Source organism: Brienomyrus brachyistius, chromosome 3 (assembly GCF_023856365.1).
Source record: "Brienomyrus brachyistius isolate T26 chromosome 3, BBRACH_0.4, whole genome shotgun sequence".
NCBI classification, from domain to species: Eukaryota; Metazoa; Chordata; class Actinopteri; order Osteoglossiformes; family Mormyridae; genus Brienomyrus; species Brienomyrus brachyistius.
In genome coordinates, this window is record NC_064535.1 from 7,452,517 (window position 1) to 7,476,082 (window position 23,566).

Here is a 23,566-nt window from a genome sequence, read left to right on the forward strand (position 1 = left end):
CCCCCCCCCCCCCACCACCTTTTGAAGGAGAGGAAACCAGCTAATGCCAGACAGCCCACGCGTTTCCAGAATAGTCTGAGACTCTCCCCCTTCGTCAGGCCCACTACAGCACAAGACGCAGGCTCCACCCGAGGTTTAACTTTCCCCCCATCAACACGACCTAAGAAATCTGTCCTAAACTAATTATTTAGGACATTTTGACTGCAGTTTTATGACGAACGGAGGAAAAAAAACCATTTCTCAAGTTGCACGGCTGGCGAAGTTGTGCCAGGTGTCTGCCAGCACTGTCCTTTAGTATAAGTGAGTGTGTGTGTGGGGGTGGGGGGGGGGGGGGGGGATCTGCTCATCTCCCTCTCGAAATGAGACGATTTAAGGACCCAGCGTTTCCCGCTCACCGGAGGCTTGCGTGAGTTTCAGGCCCCACGGTAACGTTTTACCTGCCAGAAACGAAGTCGATCCGCGTCGATGGGAGCGGCGCTGGCAGACAGGAAGATGGCGTTTTAAATGTCATACTGGTGTTTTCGGCACGTCGATATTAGCAGCTCTGTATAAAATTACTGGAGTATAAAACCTGACTGCCGGCCCCCAGGAAGCCGGATGTGGGGGTGGGGTGCCTTCAGCCACATCGGGGGCCCCTCACCCCTTCAGAGGTACCCAGTTGGCCAGCCACTGGCATCACCTCTGACCTCGCCGCGGGCGAAGGGTATCTGGCAGTGTCTGCGGGCATCTGCCTGTCGCCATGGCAGCCCCAGGGGCGGCCCAAGTGCCAGCTTCCCTCAAAGATAGCAACCATCTCGAAAAGGGAAAGAAGCCTTCGCCTGACCTTGAAGTGCCAAAATGTCTCCTTCTCGACTTTCATGTGTTTCCCAGGTTTGACTGGGTGTGGTTAGGAGTCATTAAGTGCATTAAAGTGAGACTCCAGTGAAGAACCGCTGTGCGTATGTGTTACATTGTGGGGACCAAATGTCCCCACAATGTGGTTAAAATCTGTTATTTTGATGTCGGACCATTTCTTCGGTTCTCACAAGGGGAAACTCAATTTTATAAAAATCTATGACTGCAATCAAAAAATTAAAAACGTGAAAAGTATTACGTTTGGTTACTTACTTTGGTTTTGGGATTAGGTTTTTCCCCCTAATGGACGGCCCTCATACACATATGAAGACACACGTGTGTATGTGAGAGCTTATTAACACGCTCGCTGTTCTTGCGTCTTTCTCAGTTTCCTCACGCTCTTCCAAAACCCGCCCTCAGGAGAGCGGCAGCGTTCTCAGACTCGAGACCTGGAAACACGAAGCCGTTCTCCCCTTAGCTTTAGAAACAGTGTGTTTATGATAGGAAGGTTGTCGGTTCAAATCCCGGGGTTGCCAGAGTGATCGCACCTTTGGGCCCGTGCTAGGTGCTTAACCCCGAAAACGCTTTAGTGACTGGTGACGCTGCCTACTCATTTGTGCGTCTTTTTGGATAAAAGTGTCTGCTAAGGAAATATAGTGTACTGTAATTAGTAAAACACTAAATAATTATTCAGAGCATTTGATTAGGGGTTGATGTGATTGGTTGTTTGCCTGTCAGGCCTGCCACTCATTGGACGACACTCTCCTTCCCACCCCTCCTCCTCCAGTCCTGTGGGGAAAGCAAAGGTAACTGAGCCCATTTTATACCAGTGTTTTTTTACGGTCTCCCTTTCTTGCTAATTTCTCCCTCCCTCTCTCAGTACTGCCACTCTTGAAAACGTAATGATCTGCTGTTGGCCAGACTGTTGCACGCCAACATCAGGTGGCCTTTTCTTTTCCTTTCCACCCACCTCTAACCCTTTTGGCTTCTCTTTTTTTAATTTTAATCTCCATATTTTATCAGCCGGTCCCTCGAAGGCCAGACGGCATCAATCATCTCCGCTGGCCTCGAATTTACTGTAAACGGGCGTCTGCTCTCATTTTGGGCCTTGGCAGGCAGCGAGGTTCTGTGCAGGGACTGGTTTGGATGGGTCCGCGTCGCCGGCAGAACCACGGATGACGGTGAAGCCGGCGGTGCGCCGCTTCGAGGAGGATTCCCGGCAGGATTTCACAGGAATGGGAGGACATTTTCTGGCGCTTTGGAAACTTCCAGAGTCGTCCTTTCGCACGTCCCGAGTCAGGTGACGGCTGCAGAACGGCGACTATTTTCAGTTCTGGGTCACATCAGATAAGATTCCTTCCTGAAGCAGGTCCAGTGTTTCCACAATCTCCTCTTCTCCTTTTCCTCGCTCTAAAACCATCTGCAGGAGTTTTTTTTGTTCTCCACCTTCTCTCCCTCCCCCTCCTTCCCTGAGGCCGGCTGTTTATACTTCAAAATGACTTCCTTCCTTCCTTTACAACCAGACCCCCTAAGGGCGGCAGTGGGGGGAGGGGGTGTGCACTTAAAAATCTCCCATGTAATTGCAGTCCTTCTTCAGGACTGTGTGTCTATGGTGGCTTCCTGGGTGGGGCAGTACCTACTCAGCCCCCACACACACACACAAATTCAAGAAAACACAGAAAGACATTTGTGATTTTATCTGTAAGGACTTCCCAGTTTAACGTAATTAATGATCCTCAACCCTCATTCCTCTTCAAAATGAAGTTCAACGTTGATAAGAAAAAAGTTTACAGCTTTAGTTAAGTGGTAAAAAAAATATATATAATTTGTTCTGTGGCATTTTTCGTTTATTTTTTCATTATTGTTGCTGGAGCACTACCCTAAAATTTGTCCTTGTGATGCTGGACACACACACACACACCTGTACTCATATCTTTTTGGGGAAATTCCATTCATTTCTAACGGGAAAGCTCTAATCCCAACATGACGACCTTAACCCCTACCCAGCCCTAACCATAACCATAAGTAACCAAACTCCTGGCATTTTTAGTTTTTTGTTTGCAGTCACAGATTTTTAGAAAATCAAGTTTCCCCTTTTTGGAACTGAAAATATGGTCCCCACAACATCACAGTAGCAGGTTTTTTTATCACATTTTGGGGACATTTGGTCCCCACAATATACTACACACGTACTTACGCACACAACTCCCACGCTGATAGTGATATTGGAGAAGTGGCCGCGGTCCGACAGACGGGGCTGTTAAAATACACAGCCGCCATTGGGCCAAGAGCAACGGCAGCCTGGAAGCCGCGGCTCCCTCACCAACAGCTATTTTTAATCCACAGACATTCTCCGATGATTCTTGGATGCGAGAGTCTCTCAGCTTCCCCCAGCTGTGGTTATCGTCTGACTAAGCCGTGACGTCCAGCCCGAGGCCTGCTCTATGCCCGGTGTCTCCCTGGCCCTGTTACCCGGCCTGGCATGGGTCACCGCACCCATGTGTATAACAGACAGAAAAAGCATCGTGCTCGGCCCTGGATTAATGCAGTGAGAGTGGAGTTAACGCTGGAATTGGGGCCTCGCCTGGAATCTCCCAGCATCCCACGGGGCACAAGGCAGAAAATCCAAGAACAACTGGAAAGCAAGGCTGCTTAAGTGCCAACGAATGTGTCCAAGTGTGCCCGTCCGCTAAGCATTTTATGGCGTCCCAGTGGGCTTCGAAGATGCCCCCCACCCCACCCCCATTATACATCTGGGCCAGTGTCACCCCTCTGCTTTCTCTTCCACCCAACTGATCACATCCCTCCTCATAAGGCCAATCTTATCCAGAAAGGGCCGGTGTGTTTGCGGGTTTTCGCTGCAACTTCCTAATTAGAGGATTGATTGACAGAAGAGTCTTTACACCTGGTTTTTACAGCTGACCTGAAGGTTATCCCAAAAACCTTCATACACGCTGGCCCTTTGTGGATAAGACTGGCCGTCCTGTGGCTCGTGGCTCCACAAATTAGCAGCCCATGCACATCAGCTCATGGAGGGAAAGGCATCGCATCGATGTATATGTTCGACAATGTTAAAAAAAAAAAAAAAAAGTTAAGACAGGCAGCTCAGGTGGGCAGCCTCAAGGGTCCTCGCAAGCAATGATTCCATTTGTGCTGTTGCTATGGAGACGGGGCAAGTCACAAAGGGATTTTCTTTTTTTTTTGGGCTCCACAGTGAAGGCCATGTTCAAGACACTGTTAGCATTGTGTCACTCAGAATCCAAATCGCTCCTGTGGACATCTCGCATCTGCTTTCACAATCTACAATTTCACATTCTTACGCTGCTTGGCCACTTTGATTTAACACACGGCCATCATCATTTTCTTGTATTCCTTTAGCAGATTTTAATCATTTAAAGGTACATAGCATTCAACTGTACCCATGTATATACCTGGATATTTTTATTAAAGCAATTCAGGTGAAGAACCTTTCTCAAAGTTATATCAGCGGGGGGGGGGTCCTAAACAGACCACTGCATAACAGCTTCCCAGCCCAGGCTGCATTAACAATGACTTGCTGACAGCAGGTGCCTGACTCTATCGTGAGCTTCTGTTCAATACAATAAGAGCCGACCGTTTTCAGCCAGCATATGCAAATTTACACAGCCTGAATAAATTTTATCAGAGGACAGACGAGGTAAATAATCAACATTGCTCCTTGGGGCCAGTTTGTTTTTAAACGTAATGTCTACGGTATTAAAACCTCTATTAAATACTAATTCAGTCATAATGACACATGGAAATTGATGTATTAATATTTCAAGCAATGTTTGGATTAAAATTCCAGTGTTGAAACCCTCAGTTTCCCTGGTATAGGCACAATTTGCGCATTTTTCTTTGGCCCTGAGACAGACCTGAATGCAGTGCTTCCTTTAGCAGGTGCGCATTAATTAGCACCAGAGGATGAACTCAGAGGCTGGCAGAAACAGGCCTCCTGCTTCCTTCTACCGCACATTAAAGGTGCTGCTCGTAAGTACAATCCATCTTTAAAGGAGGACACCTGCATCTGAATGTTCTATCCACCACTCATCGCCATCCGTCTGACTAGCATGGCGACAATCTGGGGCCGATCCCAGGGAGAACAGGGCTCAGGCTCAGGCCCTGTCCACCACACACACTAAAGAACATACCTTTGGATGGTGGGAGGAGGCCGGGGTACTTGTAAGAAAGAGCTGGAGCCATTTTGAAAAAGAGATACATTAACAGCATTCCCATAATAAACAAGTGAATGCACTTCGCTACTATGCTATATTCTAATTGCATTTTCGCTGTAGAATTACTATCAGTTGAGAGCATCTGGCAGGATAGACATGAAAACAGCCTTTCACCTCCCAGCACAGGAATAAAGACCCAAAATCAGTGAGAAGGAAAAACATCCCTTATTTTCTCCATTCGCAATGGCTAATAATCCCACACAAACTTGAAAGGGATGAAGTCCACTTCTCTTACACGCTGTAGGCTATGTAAAGCCACACATCACGCTAGGTAGACAGCCTCTTCAGTTCCATGCGTGGTCCTGTAGGTGTCACTCTACCACGCTGAGGGGAGGGCGTCTCGCCCGTCCGACAGAAGGTTAGCCAAGTCAGCGGTCTGTGGACCACATCGCCAAATCCTCTCTGCAGGACACAGCCGCTTTGACTGACACATAACAAGGGCTATTGTAACTCTCTTCAAGGTAAAATAAATAAATAAATAAATAAAAATTTAAATCATGAGACGTCAACGTTTGTTTCACCCACTGTGGCTAGTGCTCGCACTCGAAATACAACCGCGAGACCCTCACCTGTAACGCGAATCACAGCAGGACCCAACCCACTCAATAATCAGACGCAGCGTTATAAATCACTTTGCTTTATTTAAATCAGTGGTAGGCAGTTATGGTATGACAGGGAAGGGAGGGGGGAAAATAAAACCTCCAGTGAAAACAACTGCCCTTGGTACTGGATGAACATTTATGTTCGGGGGGGGGGGGGGGGGGGGTGGAGGGAAATAAAAAATGATTATATATACCGCACATGTAGGCCTTCTGTGTGTATCAGAGCCAAACGTAAATACCAGCTTACACAACCTCTCCACGTCCAATGGCACTAAGCTCATTACACCCCCAAGGCCCTATGATTAACCTCAGAGGGGGTGGAGAATAAAGGCAGAGTGCCCACCCCCCTCACACCCCCCCCCCTTTTTTCCGAATCCTCTTTATTATCATTTAGAAACGGCAGTGCGAACCTCCACGTGGAAATGGTGGTGACGACAATACAGACTGACACATCCTAGAGGTCTACTCCAGATTATTCAGAATGATAAAATAAAAATTTGACCAAAAAAAAAAAAACCCCCCTCCCCACACCACCTATTAAAAAATAAACTTTTCACGAAAAGTAACTGTCCTCACAGCAATTGATCGACACTTTTTTTTAACCTGAGTGGAAATTGGGATTTTTTTTTTTTTTTTAAACCAAAAGGTTCCAGTTGATTCCAGTGAGCGTCGGCCTTAACTCTGACCACAACCACCCAAACACAATCTACCTGCAACCCACACACCCCAGACCCCAAATGCCAAGTAAACCCAATCCCCAGCGAAGCCTTGCCCACCCACTCATTGATGGCCATGTGGAGTATGCACACCTCCTGCAGCCGCCAGTGCTATAGGAGGCAGGAGGAGCAGGAGGGCACGTGTACCCCTACCGTTATTTAATTTGGCTTCATTTAAATGATTAAGTTGTGTGTGTCCCCCCTCATAACGAGCCCCCTGCTACACTCTCGGCTGCCATGAACTCAGTGGGAGACTGATGACGATGATAATAGTGAGACAGTCAAAGTCTTGACTGGGACTTAAAAACACGCACGTGCACACACACACACGCGCGCACACACACACACGGCAGGGTGGGGCCGAATGACGAGCGTGCCCAGTTCAGACCAGGCAAGGCCAGGAATAATGATGGTGAAATGTTTGGCGGTCGAATTCAGAAATGGCTATGTGGCAGAAAATAGAAACTTTCCCAGGAAAACCTTCACAAGGACTCCACCCCTCCACCCCCACAGAACCAAACTCATCCAACCCCCCCCCGGGCCTCACTACCTCAAACTGACAGACGAGTGATTCTATAGGCGATAAAAAAAAAGCAGTTTATATATATATATATATATATATAAAAAAAGTAATTGAACACAAACAGACGGGTGTACCATTGGTGGTGTCGTATGTGTGCGTGTGTGTCTCTGTGTGTGTGGGGGGGGGGGGGGGGGGGGGGGGGGGGTGTGAGGGAGCAGGTCAGGGCTTATCTGACCGTGACTCCCAGCTTCTCCAGCACCCGCACGCCCTTCTCCTGGTACTCCTCTCGTGTGAGCCAGAAGTTGTCCTTGTCCTTCATGATGTCAGCCAGTACCGCTCCCCCCAAGAACACCATGTGCTTGCGGCGAGGGGGGTCCTCGATTCGGATCTTGAATTTCTGTAAGGGGGGGTGGGGTGGGCACGCGAATACACAAGCGCACACGTGCCGAGTGCGGGGGCAGGGTGGGGGGGGGGAGAGAGTGGCATGGACACAATGGAAAAAGATTTATCCAAGTCCCACGATAACGCCAGAGGAAAACGGCGATTAAAAGACACCATATTATTCTGTCAACAAAGAGGGCAATTCTGCAATTTTACAGTGTCTGATCTCAAAGAAGCTTTAAATACCCCTTAGGTTTGCCCAAATAAAAAGTCAAACTGGCCAAAAGGTTGGATTATCCAGTGCAAATATAACAGGGACAGCCATTCCTCAAAAGGCCTTTTAGCCCGACGCCCACAGGGCTTCTACTGGCTTAAACAAGGCACCGATTAGTCACTTAGCATTCAAGTTCCTCGACATTAATACGCATTAATTTCCCATTAATACAGCAGTTTCTAACAATTCAAAGGACCCAGGCACCAAGGCTAATGTGAGGTCCCCCTGGCCAGATTTTGGGTACAGAGACATGGGACTGTCCTCCCCCCACGCAACACGTGCGCCCCAGCACGCTTTAAATTCATGCCAGATCCTTGTACGCCTGCGGAGCACATGTGCGTAAAGCAACAGGGTTGTTCTTTTCTCTATACCAGACTGCCAAAACTTTGTCTCCATCTGCTGGCCAGAGGTCCACACTGCAGCTTGCCGACACGCTAAACTCCACTGTATGTCGGCAGAGAGGCCTAACTCACCGACAGCTTGTCCACGTCACCCTTCAGCACGCGCTCCAAGTAGAGCTGCTTTAGCTCACGCTCCAGCCGTGAAGGAAGTCCAGGGTACATAGTGGAGCCACCTGACAGCACGATGTGTTTGTAGAACTCCGCCCTGCAAGTGAGAGAGGAGGTGGGAGACATGGTCACCCTCTTACATAGTGCAATCTTACACACACGGGCTGCCGAAACACAAACACAACTTCACAAGCACACAGGCCCACACACAGCTAACTGGGTAACAGACAATGTCCCAGTGAACCACAAGAGGGGGGGGGGGGGGGGGGGGGAAATCACCTGGTGTCGATGTCCGCCGCCTGGATGGTGTTGAAGAGCAACTCGGCCACACCCACACCCTCTACGTTGATGAGGTGGGGCTGGAAGAGGGCCTCGGGCGCCTCGAACCTCTCGCCGCCGACCTTGATGACCCTCCCGTCAGGGAGCTTAGGGGGTAGCAGAGCAAACGGATCACATGAAGGAGAGTGCAGGGAGATCAGTGTAGAGGAGCTCGTTATGCAACACGAATTCGATAACCGAGCTCACATTACAGGGCCTCAGGGAACGGAAACCAAGGGCTCATTACTCAACGAAACGGACCAAGTGTGCCCAGTTGGGGTCATAGTAATTAAAGGCCCAAATTTAGGTCCAAGCTAAAAAGATCAAATCCGACAAAAGACTCTACTGTTGCATTCTTTAGAAGTTTATTAATCTGTATTCTTTCACCAATAACTCACTGTACGAACAGATAAAAAGTGTGTATTTTGCACAAGTCAATAACTGTGCAGGCCTCATAATGCTCTCTCTGTGGCGTGAAACCACTAGGTCTTTTGGCCAGCAACGACGATAATGACTGAACGCACACCGAAGAAAGTGCCGGAAACATGGCGTGGGAGGGCATAAAGAGCCCATTGACGGCTGGACGTCTGAAGTCCGGGGTCGGAAACTGAAATCGGGGTCAGGGCATGCAGGACTGCGGGCGTGCAGGAAATGATGCGACGTGCCGCTTAGCCTGCCTGCCTGCTATAGGGCTGCCCTTGTTGGACCCTTTTTTCCCCACCTTGGAAAGAAAAGCACACTGAGGAGGGGTCACGGGGTCACTGGCTGTCAAAGGTCAAGCCACACCCAATGGGAGGTGGGGATTCCGAAATCATTAGAACTGTACCCTACACACAAGCTTAAGAAGGTTATGAAACGGATCCTCCACTCAGTTTATTTAAAAGATTTTCTGCATGCTGTTGGGGATGGACGTTGTTCTAGACCAACCGTGTAAGATTCCACCAGCACTGTGGTCTCCAGCGCCAGCTTCTGCTCTTGCTCGATGTTGTAGCCCACGTAGCAGAGCTTCTCCTTCATCATGCGCACCGTCTCAAAGTCGGCCGAGTGGTTGAAGGCGTAGCCCCTCAGCAACAACAGCTACGAAGGAGAGAGGGGTGAGCTTCGACGGCCGCTTCGGAGAGATTCCACGCCAGACGAGATGGTTGGCGGGCAGGACGGACGAGTACAGGAGGAGGAGGAGAGAACGGGCACCTTGATCAAGTAGCGGGTTATCCCTTCCAGCGATGTCCCAGCCGCCGGGTCAAGTGAGGCAGGGAGAAGCCCTCGTAAACGGGGCAGATGTGAGTTACACCATCGCCGGAGTCCACAACCACACCGGTCAGTAGACCTGGAAATGGGACGATGGCACGCTGAAGCACCGCAGGGCAGCCCCCACTAGCCAGACCTCCCCGCCAGCACCCCCTGCTCCTCGACCATTACTGACCACATGGCAGGTCAGCATGTTCCCAAAGACAGCTCACTTAGCCATCTGCACCAAATTATCAGCTTTTTGTGCTCGACAGTTGAGCCAAAACCACGACAACAACACAGGGCATCTCAACCCACCGCACGCGTCCATATCAGAGAGATGCTTCGGCCTTGACGCATCTCAGTGACGCCGATTGAGCTTAACCAAACCTGCCATGTTAGTGAACTACTATGAAACTGTCCGGGTTTGTCAAATGGAACCATCCACACAAAGAGTCCATTTGGCTACATAATATGTATTTTGTTTCAGATAGATTTTATGCTAGGTGAACTTCACCTGCTCCTACGCTGACGTGCTGCAGTGACTTGTAAACAGTGCACTGCAGAAAAAATAAAGTAAAATGAGAAATAATTAGAGCATCAGTCTAACAGCACCTTTAAACTTGTATAAAACATGAAATGCTGCAAGTGAAATTAATTTAATCAAATCACCGCAAGGAGAAAGTTTGTCAGCAGGAAATCAACATGGTTGGTGAGGATGACGTCAGGTTACTCACCTTGCGCATAGAGCGTCAGCACTGCCTGGATTGCAATGTAAACCCCTGAGAACTGATAGGTCTCAAACATGACCTGGGAGAAAATTGGGGGGGGGGGGGGTAGACAGCTAAGCAAATGGCACACGAAAGTAGCAGGTTACTTCCGTTTACCATGATGCAATTTGGTCTCCGAGGCGCCCCTAACAAAGATGGCCGAGAAGGACACACCAGGAGTGCAAAGAGAGTCGCACCCTTCCCCCCACTCCTCCCCAAAACCATTATCAATCATTCAGAAGTGTGTGTGGGGCGCAAGTGAAAGACTGGCTTGTCACATGGGTGATGCGAGTTAGATGCAGAAACCCAACCAGGAAATAAATGAACGGGAAATTATGTCTCGCCATCAGACATGGTTGGAGACCCTACCAGCACGGTAGGGGGAAGAGGACACAAGACCAGGAGACCAGGAGATGTACATGGATGCAAATATTAGAACCTCCTGACATTGTCTTTCAACACTACTCACATGCATGGAAACACTGCAGCTCTCATCGCCTTTAACCATGTTGACCTCTAAGGTATTCAGCTGAACTCTGCTGTTATAGAGCTACAAAACGTAATCCTCATTTTTCATACAGGTAGGACTCACCTCAATGATCTTCTCCCTGTTCTTGGTGGGGTTTCATGGGCGGCTCTGTGAGGAGGATCTTGCAGTTGCGCGAGTCAATGTTGAGCTTCTCGGGCCCGAATGTGTAGTCCCACAGGTGCTTCATGTCGTCCCAGTTCCGCACGATGCCGTTCTCCATGGGGGTAGTTCACCTCCAGCATGGACCGCAGCTCACTTGCCTCTTCCCCCACCATCAAGTCCTGGGACACCAGAGGTCATATGTTACCCTGAGCAATCCACTTAACCCCAACTGCTCCAAGACCACCAGACAAATGGTCTCAATATGCCACAGAAGAGCAAGATGGGAAACGCGAAGACTGTCATTTCACAAGGAGCAAGTCCAGTGAAATTTCAAAGACGTTCTTGATCTCTGTTAAACGGCCATTTCACATGCTCACCCATCGTCACTGAAGAGCAAACACAGGTCACTGTTTACCAGTAACCAGCCACAGCTTGACTACTCTGGACAAGCTGTCAGTGACTGTTAGAGGATGACAATGGGGGGGATGGAGTCATGCTTTCATTCGTAAGAGCAGTTACCTTGTTGCATTGTTGAAGGCGACACTGGTGAGAAGTAAACTGTCCAACCAGGAATGTTTGCATATTACAAATGGAGGCGTGAGCAGTATGGCTACCATAATATGCAGAAACTGTTGTTTTTCTCCCTCTGAGGTCACGGCAGACACATACAGTCGACCCATATCAAATACGGTAAACGTTTACTCGACAGAGATGTACACAGCGTAGCAGTCCACACTGCCAGTGGCCATCACTTGTGCCAAATTGCTTGGTAATAGGACTGGCTGGCAGGACAGGTACTTCGCTGTGCCCCAGTCACGCTCTTTGCCCGCTCTCTGCTGAGGTGACAACAGGACTATCCCAGGCCGCTAACGAAGGCGGACAAGAGCAGATCACCCTACCCAGCATGCATACAGGCAGAGGGTGCCTGTACACTGTTAGATTTAGTCTCCAAAACGTTAAGCCACTCCTTTGCAATTTTGGGATGCAGTTAATTCCCCCCCCCCCCCCCCCCCCCCCCCCCCACCATACACAAATGGCACATATATGGGTGCGTCTGACAGCAGTTGTACTCCACTTACAAATTTCACATCCAGTTGTACCTTAAAAAACACTCCACGACCGCCTCTTGTGTCTGAAATGTATCACTGACTGTGTCAGTGGTTTTCAAAGCACCCCAACAAAAGATATTCCACATTTTTGTTCTGTCCAAACATTTACACGCACGATCTGACTTGCTGACTAATTGCCAAGCTCTTCTGCGCTCAGGAATGCAGGGAACGGACTCATCTGCTAACTCGCGATGGTTACTTTCAAAGCCGAAGCTCTGCACCCTGAGTAGTCTCACTGCATAGCGACTATGACGCAGGAAATCCGCACCTGGATGTCCGTCTTCAAGTTATAAATGACTAACATCAGCAACTACTAACACAGGAGTTAAAAGAATCATCTTTTCACAATGAACATACTTCAAATTCGGCCTTTTCCTGTCTGTGTGATAAAGATGAAAATACTCATGTACTTTATCAAATTTAGCCTGGACTTCAGTACCTATCTAGGCAAAGACACCAGATTATATTAACCAAATTAATTCAACTTGTTTAAAATGCAGTCGATCGTTGATAAAAAGAAACTAGAGGACATCGATCCAGCCTTATAATGGTTTTTGTTATATGGTTATTGGTTTTTACTGCCCAGAGCACTAGTTCATCTCCGAAGACATTTTATCAGAAGGGCACTATAGAATGAGCTTACATACCAAAATTTTAATCGATTTTAACACAATTTATTAAGATGGCTTTTGAGTCACCTTACATTTCACTACTTCATTTTCCCTCAACCTTTCCAACCTGTATTTCTAAGACTCACAGCATCTGAAACATTACAGTCCCTTAAGACGCTACATGATTAACGATACCCTTAATAATCCATCCATATTGAACATCCTCGTCTGTCGCAGTACTGGATGCAAGGCAGATCTGCCGCTGCTATTATTATTTGCATACCTTCCCTCGATCATCAACTTCCACACTCGTCTCGGCTTCCACAAAGCCAAATTAAGGCACCGAATAAGGGATCGTGTAACCCTGACATGTCTCTTCTCCCCGGATACAAGGCCTATGCCACTGCTGGTTGTGCCCCCCCCCCCCGCCTTGCCCCACCCCAATCGAGTGTCAATCTTCCCACAAGTCCAGGGTTAAGTAAAGTTCAGCCAGGCCCAAAAAAATAACGCTGCAAAACCCAAAATACAGTTTGACACTCAGGGACAGATGGCATTCTCTAGTCAAGACAAATTTTGCACACGGTAAAATAAAGGCATCGTTATAATAAAAGGAAAACAGAAGTGGAGGTCTTATTAAAGCCAGGCAGGTTCCTGTCCCCACGCAGACAGGGGCGAGGGTGGAGACCATACACACACACACAGAACAATTCACACTTACCATCTTTTTGCTATTCTACCTCAAACGGCCGACGGGAGACAGAGAAGGAGAAGAGGAACAGGGATGTCACGGACGGGGTAGGGAGAGTGGGAAACCAAGCGATGATGTGACCCAGCACATCCTGGCTTAGAATCCCACAACAGAAACGTCTGCTGTATCGTGTAATATCAGTCACACAGCTGTACATATGGGTCTTTTCAAAAGCCGTGTAAGTCGTTTTGAGATAAAAGTGACTGGAAACACAAATAACACAAGTATGGGAATTTTGTATTCCTCTCCGTCACTGGAACTCATTATTCACAGAAGCACCATACTTGTCTGCCCAAGTCTCTTTAAAATCGGAGGTGCGACACCGAAAAAAAAAAAGGGACGTTTAATAATCCGGAATGTTTTGGAAAGGCCTACCTGAGAGAAGCCATTAAGATAAAGAGCGGCGGACTGAAGACAAACGCAACAATGATATGAAATCCCTACGCAGGTACCTCCCAATGCCGAACCTTAAGGTTTGTTTTTCGGCGATTCCCTTTTCCCTAGAGCCGGTCGGCTTGGTAACTGTTCCTCAGATGGGAACGCAAAAGGAAGCTCGGCTCCTTGGCTTATTGGGCAGCCGGCCCTGTTTGAAGCCGAGACCTGGCAGTTACCTGATAATGTTGCTACACTACATACTTTTTTTTCCTGTTTGTTAACCTATTTCCTTCTCATTCTTCTTCCCACACCCAGTTCAGCTTTGATATAATGAAGCTGGGTGTGAAAACCTGCCTGATTCAGTCAATTACCCATTTCTACGCTATGGAGTTACAAAAAAAAAAAAACACCTTCTGAATGACCCGCTTAGATTAAAGCCCTTCTTATAGGCCGCAGTCTTGTTTAACGGAGTGCAGATTCTCTGCTTTCATTTTTTAAACCCTACAGCCAAAAAATTATGGCACAGTAGTCATTTGCAGTTGCATGCATTACAAATGAACGTGTCATTCACAGTCAAGTCACCAAAGTGAAGCTCTAACAATATCTCATGGCAATACTTGAGTTCTGGAGGAACATTCTGGAAGTTGTGGTTTTGCCACATGAAAGGAAAAAAATAAAAAATACCAAAGAAAAAGAAGTAGCCGAGGCAAGTAGCAAGCGACTACTTGTAGGGGGCGCTGTACCTTAATCTCGATGTTGCCCACTTTGGCGGTAGAGCGGATGATCGGCCGTCCCACCAGCGCTGGGAAGATGTGCTCGGGGAAATTGGAGCCAGCATAGCCACACTTCACAAACTGAGGAGAGGGACAGACGGGGGTGGCAGTGGGCATTGGTGTTAACAGGAAATAGAGCACAAACACCTGGACATGCATCTGGGAGGCCTAGGCGTTAAGGATAACCACCGTGGGGCAACCGCAGAAGAACGAACATAGGCCTCAAGAAAGGCCTCAAACATATCACCTTCACGGACCTCGCTGTAATCCGTTTATCCGTTTTAGCCTAAACACAGAAACATTTAAACTTTGATAATGACCAGAAAGGCCTTACCTAGCTGCTGAAAGTAAAGTTAAGGTTAAAGATAGGGATTCATCTCAGACATGACAAACAAGAACTATGTGCTCTACTGACGTAATTTCAGGCAGGATCGGTCTAAAGACAGCCAACACGGCAATACCTCCATCCATTTATGCTGACAGTTCAGTATATTCTAACAACAAGGAAGCTAAAACAAACGTCAAGAACAAGCTCAATGGCGGAAACAGTTGGTAAAATAGTATATGCACTTTAATGCAATACGGTCAACCGCTACGATCGTTATATCTTTAAATATTAAAAGCACTTTAAACATCGGAAGATAATAATAGACTACAACAGCAAAAAGAAAATAACCCACACGTCAGCCAGTGTCGTTGCAGGATTTTAAACTGAGCGCCTGCACAGATGTTGACGGCTGGGCGGATCCTTACTACCATCCGATGCACTGTCCTGATCGACAAGCTGTTCGGTATGTATTACTTCTTTTCCCCCATTCAACCGAGTAAAGTTTTTCAGTTGTGGAATATGTCTAGTAATGAAAGAAGCACGCTAGGTGCTGCAAAGTTACTGATCATTCTGAGGCACCAAATTTCTTTTGTTTCCTTTTACCTGCTAACGTGGAGCTCTGTCAGAAGGTGCTGGCTGCGCAGAGCTTTGTAAGCAATGACTACACTAGAAGAGAATGCAGAGTGCGAGCGCGAACTGGTGCTGCAAGAAAGCAGTGGATTCACTGGATTGCCGCGCGATGGAAACTGTATTACGGTTTTCCTAAATATCATGAATTCCGAGCTCTAGATCCACGTAATATACTTAATGCCTTTGGAGAATATGACAAGCTGACAGACACACATTCCTTTGCCTGCCCACCCATTTAGGCACTTTTTACTTCCTGTTTCAGGCTAATCTATTCTCGCAATATGTTCTTGAAGGTTTACAACTCCGATGAACAAAAATCTATGACAGAATGCAATTTGGCCTTAGACATACCCCGGTTCCATTGTCACAAACCACCACTTTCCTTCCCTTATTGTCCATTTTTCAAAACCCAGAACCTGAAGACCACTCCTGCTTAACTTTCTTCGGCAAGCCGGAAATCGCCGCTACAGCTCCCGCAAAGGGTTTCTTCCGGTATGTATGAAACGTGATCTCACCTACGCCATTATATCCCACCTATACAGAGGCGCACGGAAGTAAAGCATCCCCCAATCAGTCGTCACGCACACAGGTCACGTTTATAGCGGCGCCTTTCATTTGACACGCGATTTGAATGACACCCAGAATAATCCAATCATAACGTGGGCCTCAAGTTATCCGACGTGCTTTCTTTGAATGAGCAAAAAATATATAGGTAGGTGTCTAGTTGGGGAAGTTTGGGGTATACGCTGGATATTATTGGAGCTTTTAAAGAATCGTGTTGTGTGTTTTGCCACATTTGTTCTTTAAACAGTGATGCTTATTGCACTTTGATGTGATTTACAGTATTCGTTTTCAGTCTTTAACATTATAAATTATGATTTTCGTTCCAGGTCAGCCCTTTATTATGCTTAATAGCTGTTATTCGAGCTTCATCGAATGTGACTCTTTTATCCACAATATCTTAAAAACCATTTAAGTGCATTGGTGAAGGTGCTTCAATCCCAAGATTATTCATAAAGCATTGTACATACTCATTTGTGTTATTTCATACACATTATACATAGGCCCTGCAGTCAGTTAGCAATATGCAATGCCCCAAGCTTAGAAATCTACGTATATATTTATTTGGAAATTTGCTTTGAAATTAGATTTTATAAATTTGAACTCTACACATTTTATTAAAATTAAAAAGTCCGAATCATTTTTATGTCTTTTAAAGTAATTGCCTTGCCATAACCTAACATGATTCTTTAACTTAAACCAATACCGTTGCAGAAATATTTCTGCACGGTAATTAATGGACTCCTTTAATCGTTTATAATAACGATATACAGAAGGGATGGCAGCGATAGGTACGTGGGCTTTCTCTCAGTCTGCGGTGGAGAAGATGCAGCGGATGATATCGGCCGGAGAGCATGCCACCGACGCTGTAGAAGAGGCTATGGCAGGTGGGTCGAAGCCCTCCCTTCACGGTGCGGCCATACTGCATGGTAAAGCTACTTTTCTGGGGTTTCGTATCGCTAAGTTTTAAGCATGGGAACGGGTGGGATCCTGACCACGCCAGCTACGGCATGGGTAAAGTTATATAGCAAATAGTCTTGATATAGCAAAAACGTTTTCGGCCAGAGGTGGAGGATGACCTGGAGACCGGGCGCTTCGTCGTGGGACGGGGTGGCTTCCCGAACAGTGCCGGCGTGTTGGAGTGCGACGCGGCAATCATGGAGGGCCAGCCTGGGCGTTTTGGTGCAGTCGCGGCTTTACGAGGGTAAAACATCGTGCATATGCATTATTTCTAGGCTCATTAACATTCTTATATTTCTTGTTAATTGTTTCACACGAGTAGAAAATATTTTTGTCAGATGATTATTATGAAAACTCATTAGGCTATTATGTGTAATATCCATGTAAGTCAATTAATTAAATAGTTCACAAGTTAACACCTGGCCCATTTATGCAGCTAGAAGTTTTTAAAAAGCAAATTTGGTTTTGGTAAAGGGTTCTTTAGCAGTAATTTCCAGGAATGTGAACGAGCGTCCTCGAGTGGTGACGATCGTCTCGTGTGTGCGCGCACCAGAGTGGGGACCCCCATCCGCGTGGCACGCCGGGTGTTGGATGGCAGCCTGCACAGCATGCTGGTCGGGGAGGGAGCCTCTGCATTCGCCCAGGAACGAGGATTTTCCCTGGAGCCTGACAGTCACATGCTGAGCGCGCCCACGGCCGCTGCTTACCTGGTGCGTTACTATTGCCAGTTTACACATCATCGTAACATAATTAATAATGACATAAAAGCAACACCAAGACCTCTCCTGATATTCCCAGACATGAACCCACTTCCATTCAAGTTTTCTACCAACACATTCAATGGGTTGACTAATTTGTATACAATTTCTCGGGTTGAACGATGCCATGTATCTGTTGCAGTAAAATTCCCTACGTGCTTTTGTTTTTAACCTGGTGTTTTACTCGTTTCCACATGAGGAAATAATAAAGGATGAAAATCGGTTATGAGACTGTGCAATGTTTTGGGTCCTCGTTAAATGTGCTTTTAATAGGCACTAATAATTCATTTTCACGCAGCAACATTTAATAAAGTATTTTCTAACTTCCGAATACAGTTTATGCGGTGTGAGAAAGGTAATAAAGACTCGGACAGAAGGTTGTCAGTTTGCAGAGAATAAAGAAGTATATATTACATAGTTGTATGAAACAGAGCCTCTGATTTTTATTGCTTCTAGGAATTTCTTCAAAAGCGGAAAAGCGTCCCTGGACATGACACTCTGGGTGAGAATGTAATCCGTATAACTGCGTGTGTTCCTTCTTGTCCTGGACGTGTCTGTCACATGCAGTTTTTCACAGCCGGACGTAACTGAATGAGTGCACGTGCGGTGAAGCCTGTTTTTCACACGAGGGCGCTGCGTGCATCTCAGAAGCCGGCTTCTGCTTGCTCGCCATCGTTGTAGTGATGTGTGAGTCACAGGCGGGGGAAAGTTAGAACGATTCCAAGGGCCCCTGGGTGACAGGGGGCCTAGAAAATTTAGAAAATAACTGGATTGGTCTGTACTGTGGGGCCCAATATGTCTAGCAATGCTGTATTAACTAGGTAGGCTACATTAACATCCTGATACTTATCATATGCTTTGGTTTCCTAAGGCTAATTAAGACCTTTATAAGTGGAATAGTATTAATTTAGGGGAAGTTGAATGACCTGACAGCTTTTTTTTTGCAAGAGTTTCATTTGATCCTCTTTTCACACGTTTTATTTCTTCTTCTCTGAACCACAGGAAGCAGAATTTTAGAACGTACGGTGGTTTCTAACCTCCTGCCGAAGACATAGCTATAGTTCATTTCAGTAGTTCCTTTTGGAGTTTCGGTCAGTGCATTTGTCCACTGTTCTCTTCCAGTCAGGGTATGTGCCGGAATGTTCCATGCGGGTCTGTCAGACGGTATTCACCGTTCTGCACAGGAACTTTGTTTCGGTGCATTTGATGAAAGTGCTTTTTTTTGACACCCCCCCCACCCCTTTATTGTATCCTAGGGCTCATTGCACTAGATCTGAAGGGAAACATCACTGTGGGTGAGTTAGCCCCCCCCGAAGCTACCCGACATTTATTTTTCGAAGAGCTCTCTGGATCTTACATCCCTCATACTGCTCTGCAGGTGTGTCCAGTTCTGGGATGCCCTTCAAGGCCCCTGGGAGGGTGGGCGACTCTCCACTGCCAGGCTGTGGTCTATATGCAGACCAAAGGGCAAGTGAACACACACCCCCACCCGAAAATTATCTTTGCATTCCTTCCCCCCCCCCCAAAAAAAAAATTTGCAGAACATTTCACGAACTGTGAAGATAACTTCATAGGATGACAGTATGTGATTAAAATACATATATGTATGAGGCGCATGATACATCATTTATGCTGTTGTGTATTTACCATGATACTTGCATGCATGGTGTAAAAATAGCATCTGAGGGGTAATTGGTTTCTGCTCTTAAATACGTAATGAGAGGTGATAAGTGTGAAAAGCTGCAGAGAGACAGATCAAATGCATACGAAGACTGATAAGACCTGAATTAGCACTGTACTGGCAAAACAACAACTCATTTCAGCTTCTCAAATCCATTCACGTGTAATTGCTTGCAAAATTTTTTTTAAAAAGTGCGGTCTTAGTGGAGCTGTTCCTGTAACCTAGAAACAACCCGCAGCTGATTTGAATTCACAGCCTTGAAACTTGGAAGCAAATTAAAAATGCACAGAAGGGACAGCAGAACTAACTACATATGCATCTCAGGACAAAATAAGTGTGTGTGTGTGTGTGTGTGTGTAACTGGTAGTACACATGATGACTGAGTCCTGCTTTAAAAGTTGCACATTGTCTGTTTCAGGTGGGAGCTGCAGCAGGTTGGTGGATATGGCTGTCGTTTGACTCTCTTGCTGTCCAATGACATCCTTCCTTGAGGGCGTGTCCCAATCAGGTAGCAGCCAATCAGTGGTGGTTCTAGCTTGTATCCTGGGTGAGCTCCTCCTTCAGTGCACGCTCTCCCCCCTGCAAAAATTGTACGTCTATCTCCCAGCCTACTCCCCTGCCAACAAAGAAAAGCACTCTTCAGCCCTGTAATTTTTATTAAGACATTTGGAACAATACAAATCTAAATCTAATTTTACTAATTGCACTGATACTGTACAGAGTTAGAGATGTGCTGTTTAATTGATTCCTCCCGCTCCCCCTATCTCGGGATTCCAGTGGGCCGACCTGAGGTCAATCTGTCCCCTCCCCCCTGCCTATCTCATACTTCTGAGTGGTAGCCAGCCTAGCTCAGAAACTTGAGTCAGGGCCCTCACTACCACAAGGTTCACTGACCCACACGGTGACATCATACCATTGACGTGACGTGCAAATGAGCGATATAAAACTGATTGCTCAAATGTCACCATTCTGATTTTCTTTTTTATGCAGTCACTGGAAAGGTGGCACACTGCACGGCTGCCCGTGTCGCTCGCACCGAAATCAGCCAGTGCAGGCAGTGGGGAGGATTCTCTCAGTCCCTCTATTGGATTCCTTAACCAGTTGATCCCAGTTGATCCCAGTTGATCCTAGCTCGCTTATTGGTTTACGTTTGTTAGGTAAAAGACAAGAATGAGCAGGCTTCTGTTTGTTTAACTGTCCTAATATTACTCCTTCACAATTAGCCACAGGTGACGGGGATCAAATCCTGTCCTACTGCCCGAGTTTCCATGCTGTGCAGCTGATGAAGCAGGTAACACCCCTACTGGCGTGTGACAGTCTCCATAAGTGCACCCCAGCGCTGCTAAGCGCTAAGCCTCGCTAAGAGAAAGGAAGGTACTATTGACCAACTGGTAGGATAGGATAATCAAATAGGAATAATTCAAAATAAATTGAAAGAAACTAGGCTTATGATTGGTTGAGGTTTTGCTTGACCTTTTTATCCCTCTGCATGGGGGAGGTATGTTGCTGGTAAATGAACTTCACAGAAGCCGGCAGACTCTGTAAGGCACCATTACTGTGGCCAGGTGCTTACGTGCTCTCTGGGCCCACAGGGCCGGGCACCTGCAGAGGCCTGTGAGGCTGTCCTCAGGGACATCGCTCAGAGACTCGGCACAGATGAAGGCTTCGAGATTGGCCTGGTGGCCATGAACATGAAGGTACTCACTCTGCTCCTTCATCAACTGGCTATTGGCTTGTATTTTCGTTGAAGTGAGTTGAGGATTGGGCCCTTTTTGGGTCCGTAACCCTTAGTGATCAGTTTCTTGGTACCAGCTGGGTAGGTTTTAGCTGGTGTTAGGGAAGAATTCCTCTCCCTTTGTCACTCAGTGACAGGCACACCATGAGGCTATCACCCAGTTCTTGGCCGTCTGTGGCTACTTGGCTTGGAGAAAGCCATGCAGATGGTAGGCGACGGCAAGCCTGCTGGGGGTCCTTCGGGGGCTACCAGCCGGCTGGGGGCCTCGATTGACCCAAAGGGGAGCTGGGGGAGGAGGAGAATCCTGAGGAGGCCAGGGCTAACAGATGGTATATGTATATGGTAGGACTCATTGCCAAGACCTTTAGATAGACCCATTCCATTCTCAAACCAACTTAGATTTGTGGTTGTTTTATATACTTGAACACTGAGACCAATTTACAAAAATGACTTTTTGCGCATGACACAGTACATGACTCATGCAGTGTTTGACGTTCATCACATGCCCACATGCAGCACACTGCCCACCTTCAGATGTTTCCTTGTTTCTTGGTTGGGTGTCCTCCGGATGGAGCTGAGAGGTGGGGGGGGAAAGCGTCCCCAGCCTTGACACCAGGGTGCATGTCTGGCCTTTTTGCAGGGGGAAGTGGGAGCAGCCTCCTCGTTGGAATTCCCATACACATTCTGGAACTTCGGGATGGCTTCCGTGGAGAAATGCATTCAGAATCCAGTGACCTGGGTCAGTCTTTCTGCAAATCAACAACAGTGACTCGTCTAGCTTTGCACATTCGTACATTTAACACTGTGTGATTATACGTCTATAAATGATATTTTATAAGGAAACTAACCCATAGTCCTCCATTTAGTTTCACTTTCCTTTACGCGAAAGGGGTCCAATTCCCAGAACTATGATGACAAGCCTTAAGTGAAACTTAAAAACTGATGCTATGTTACGGATTAGGTAGTTAATCTTATTGTACATGCAAGTCTCCTGCCAGACATTAATGAGGTTGTGCAAAACACTGACTGACACTATTTTATCTTGATTTAAGCTGGGGGTGTGACTGTCCTGGTCCAGCCACCCCGTGCTGTTCATTCATGGCCCCTTTGCCTTATTCCCAGTCATATGAGATTGAGCTGTGCTTTCTCTCATAAAGAGGAACTCTGCCTAAGACAATGGCTCATTGTAGCACTTGAAGTATTGATTCTCCTGGTATTAATTCTGAAACAGCTGTCAGTTGTTCCCCCCCCCCCCCACCATTTTTCTTGAGCCTCACATAAAGTCTCTGAGTCTTCTTCCCCTTACCATGCGTTTCTCTTCTTGGAATTCTTGGAGTGCCGGAAATATGATCCTATTGACCAACTGAATGATACACAGCTTCTGTTGCACTCCTGCTCTATGTGCATTTAAACATGTTTAATGTTTCAATTCAAATTGAGCATATATTTGTCATAAAGCAATAACATTTCTGTTTCAACAGCTGACGTGGTGTTTTTGTTCTATTTTCAATTAAATATGGGTTGATTATGATTTGCAAATCATTGCTCTTTTTATTTACATTTTACACAGTGTCCCAACTTTTTTGGAAACAGGATAGTATTTGATCCATGTGATATTCATAATGCAGAAAAACTGTCTAGTATGGTTGTACAGTATACATTTACACTGCCTTTTTTGAGGATTACACAAAACATTGCAAAAAATGATCATACATGTCTGCCGTAAACTTTTAATATTCCTTATATAGTACATATTTCTTTTATTTAATACATTATGTACCTTTTCCCTTGCTGAATCTTTTCTTATCAACTTTATGTCTGTATACCTGCTGCTGGAACAAATGAAATTGTCACCCACAAGGTGATCAATGAAGTCAAGTCTAAGTCTAATAGCCGATCTGTCCTTGATCACTCGGTATGGGAGGTACCGAGGCAAGTTGCATCACCCCCTTGGTGTGCTAACTCACCAATACCATGCAGGAGTGATATCAACACCTTTTGGGGACACTCTGTTGGGAGTTTTGACTTGACCCTTTGGTTGTCTGCGCACTGTCCCTTTAAGTTCATGAATATCATTTGGCTACATCACTGAATGGTACCTTTTAATGCCTGCAGTCTTAGACTACGTTCGTTGCATGGTCTGACTTCAGTTCCATATGCTTGAATGGCCATCAATACTTTGGTCTCATTTTAGAAGTAAATCTCATTTATGTATTTTCTAAAGCTGTTATGAACAAAGCTTGCCTTTTCATTATGGAT

General features: G+C 46.6%; 2 protein-coding genes across 3 annotated transcripts; one reads left to right on the forward strand and one right to left on the reverse strand.

Moving 5' to 3' along the window:
• Positions 1 to 5,708: 5,708 nt before the first annotated feature.
• On the reverse strand, positions 5,709 to 16,100 carry LOC125738779 (actin-related protein 2-A-like). Its single transcript, XM_049008097.1, is given in 14 exon segments — positions 5,709 to 7,325; positions 8,057 to 8,189; positions 8,372 to 8,517; positions 9,338 to 9,487; positions 9,602 to 9,620; positions 9,622 to 9,638; positions 9,640 to 9,737; positions 10,375 to 10,447; positions 11,000 to 11,032; positions 11,034 to 11,159; positions 11,161 to 11,217; positions 13,477 to 13,491; positions 14,625 to 14,735; positions 15,964 to 16,100. Coding segments are annotated over 14 exon segments (1,197 nt in total). The 5' UTR covers positions 16,012 to 16,100; the 3' UTR covers positions 5,709 to 7,154.
• Positions 15,976 to 22,838, forward strand: zgc:153169 (uncharacterized protein LOC767799 homolog). Of its 2 annotated transcripts, none has more exons than XM_049008100.1 (11): positions 15,976 to 16,104; positions 16,947 to 17,060; positions 17,239 to 17,377; positions 17,687 to 17,843; positions 18,348 to 18,393; positions 19,148 to 19,186; positions 19,270 to 19,358; positions 19,991 to 20,006; positions 20,796 to 20,863; positions 21,165 to 21,269; positions 21,948 to 22,838. In XM_049008100.1, exons 2-11 carry the CDS (start codon positions 16,952 to 16,954, stop codon positions 22,074 to 22,076), a joined length of 897 nt encoding a protein of 298 aa, XP_048864057.1. In that variant the 5' UTR covers positions 15,976 to 16,104; positions 16,947 to 16,951; the 3' UTR covers positions 22,077 to 22,838. The 2 variants fall into 2 exon arrangements, with proteins under 2 accessions (XP_048864057.1, XP_048864056.1); XM_049008099.1 differs by lacking the exon at positions 15,976 to 16,104 and adding an exon at positions 16,130 to 16,324.
• Positions 22,839 to 23,566: the final 728 nt, after the last annotated feature.